This window comes from Chrysochloris asiatica, unplaced genomic scaffold (assembly GCF_000296735.1).
Source record: "Chrysochloris asiatica unplaced genomic scaffold, ChrAsi1.0 scaffold00047, whole genome shotgun sequence".
In the NCBI taxonomy this organism is placed as follows: domain Eukaryota; kingdom Metazoa; phylum Chordata; class Mammalia; order Afrosoricida; family Chrysochloridae; genus Chrysochloris; species Chrysochloris asiatica.
Genome location: NW_006408565.1, coordinates 14206398 through 14208945, shown reverse-complemented (window position 1 = coordinate 14208945; position 2548 = coordinate 14206398). Strand labels below are relative to the sequence as shown.

The window sequence follows — 2548 nt, the reverse complement described above, 5'->3', positions numbered from 1 at the left end:
TCTTCACTTTCAGCAAGCAGGGCTGTCTATGGGACAGCTCAAATTTCGACACTGGCCAGGTGCCCTCCCAAGCTATTTGGGGCATAGAGCAAAGAGTGGAGAGGACTGTGAAGAACAGTTTAACAAGATCTGGTGAGAGGCAGGGAGGGCAGGGCAGGACTCTGGCCTGTGTGCTGCCTAGGACAGCTGCCTGGGGAGCCACCAGTGTGCATGTGTGTATGTGTATGTGTGCATGCATGCATGTGCTGAAGCTTCTCCTCTCTACGCCTGGGGTAGGGTCTGCCCTCTCTCAGGTTATGGGCAGAGTGCAGCAGTCTCCTGGGCTCAGAGATACTGTCTGGGCTGTGGCCTCCTGCGAAGTGATCTGTCTTGGCTATTGAGAAGAGGAGGGCTCTTTCTTTCCTAAGGGCCTACAAAGCCTACCACACATCACCGTGGTCTCTGTCATCTCATTTACTCAACAGAAGCATCTGGGGGAGGTGTAGACCCCCTTTCACAGGTGAAGAAATGCAGGCTCTGAGAGTGAAATGGCTTGCCCAGGCTCGTGCAGCTGGTCAGAACTTGGGTCTTTCTGACTCCTGACCTTCTTCCCTGTTTTGTGTTGTGATTTCAGATGCCCACAATGAAGCAGTAGGGTGGGGTAGGGTGGGGAGCAGGTAGGGTTCATTCTCTGTCCTGGAAAACTCCTCAGCAGGGTTTGCAGGGCCCTACCACTTTCCTGGTGTGGTACTGTGGGATAATGCGTCAGACTGCAAAGTAGTTTTAGCTGCCAGGTCAGTGGTTCAAGCTCACCAGGGGCTCCTTGGTGTCCACTCGATGGCACTTAACAACAACAACAACCACTCTCTGGAGGCCCTTCACATGTCAGTATGAACAGGGCATTGGCAGGTAGGGCCACCTTGACCAGTGGTCTCGGTTGGTACACTGACAAATGCGTCCACTGAAAGGGTGAGCGGAGACTGGTATCCTGGAGGGAAAGACCCCTGTTTTGAATTCATCTGCCCAGACCACACAAAGTTGCCAGCCATGCCAATAGTGGCGCCATAGACAGAGCTGAGTACAAGTTCCAGTCATACCCTGCTGCTTGCTGGGGATGAAATGATACGTTATTAAAAGAACTCAGAAAATGCCAGGCACCTTTCTCTCACCAACCCACAGGGACAGATGATCCTGCTTCACCCATGCCTTCCACCCTCAGCCCACAACACTGGTGCTGCTGGCCACGCCAGTCTGAGAGAAGAAACTCTCTCTCTCTCTCTCTCCAAAGGTCCCCAGGAGTGTGAGGCCCTGTGACTGCCCTGGTCACCCCTCAATGCCAAGGGCCCTTTCTGGAGTCTGACTGCAGGTAAATCCCCATCTGCTCACCCTGGGTTTGCTGTGGTCTTGTCTGGGAGGAACAGGAGAACTTACTGTGGACGAGGACTTTGGCGTAGGAGGAGGCCTGGCCGTAGGCATTCTTCACCATCACGGTGTAGGTAGCTGAGTCCTCAATGGTGCATCTGACATGGAGGGAGAGAGAGAAGATCCCCCTATCAAGATTACTGGTCTTCATAGCAAACTCAAGTCCCCATCTGGGGTGGGAAAGGTTGGGACTAACAGGAAGGCCTGATGGTGGAAGGGGAGACTTTAGGCGTTAGTTCAGCCCACCTCTGAAAATTATATGCCTTAGAGCTGGCCATTAAACCTCTCCATGCCTCAGCTTCTTCCTTTGAAAAACTGGGGATATAACACCAGCCTAAGTACCTCAGGCAGAAGTGCTTTGAAAATATCGTGTACTGCATTGCATTGCTATTACTGATTCTGGAGAATCAGAGAGGTTGAGTGTCTTGCCTAGAGTCACACAGCAACTGGAATTCAACTCTGTTTCAAGGTAACCAGCCCTGTCCCAGGCAATGCTCCCTGTCCTATTAACACCCTCAAATCAGAATCCTGGAGCAAGAGCCTCCTCCTGTCACACAGAGTAGGGGATGGACTTGCCAAAGGTAGAACCAGGCCAGGTGCCCAGGTCTCCTTGCTCTCACGCCTGGGTCTCACCACAAGCCATGCCAACCCTATCAGGTTCCCAGTAGAAGCAGGCCGACTTCACCCCATGGGCACCAGGGGCCCATGGAATGTCAGGAAACTTCCAGACACCCTCTGCCAGGTGATGATGAGAGTGAGTGATGAAATATGGTACATCTGGCCCTGTCAGCAGATAGAGAGGCCCCTTTATGCCTCCCCTTTCTCTCTAGTCACCCTTGGTGGGAATCGCTCGTTTGCTTGCTTTTGTTTTATTGATGTCAAATATACACTATGTAAGAGTCACCAGAAGAGCCCTAGTGACATCAGGGAATAAATGTTGGGTTGCTAACTGCAAGGTCATCAGTTTAAATCTACCAGCCAATCCGCAAGAAAAAGATGACACGGTCTGCTCTCATAAAGATTAAAAAAAAAAAAAAAGTTTTATTGTGTATTTGAGCGATAGTTTACATGGGGGAACTTTAGTTTTACATTCATTCTATCCTACATCATTTCATTGCCTTACTTACCATCCCATCCATGCATCATC

The 2548-nt window shown here is 50.9% G+C and overlaps 1 protein-coding gene across 1 annotated transcript in view; it reads right to left on the bottom strand.

The window, feature by feature from the left end:
• MYOM3 (myomesin 3) overlaps window positions 1-2548 on the bottom strand; it is a 66506-nt gene that overhangs the window by 46092 nt on the left and 17866 nt on the right. Inside the window, exon 6 of the mRNA XM_006862398.1 lies at window positions 1411-1499. Coding sequence (XP_006862460.1) covers window positions 1411-1499 — 89 coding nt within the window. The remainder of the gene's footprint in view (window positions 1-1410; window positions 1500-2548) is intronic.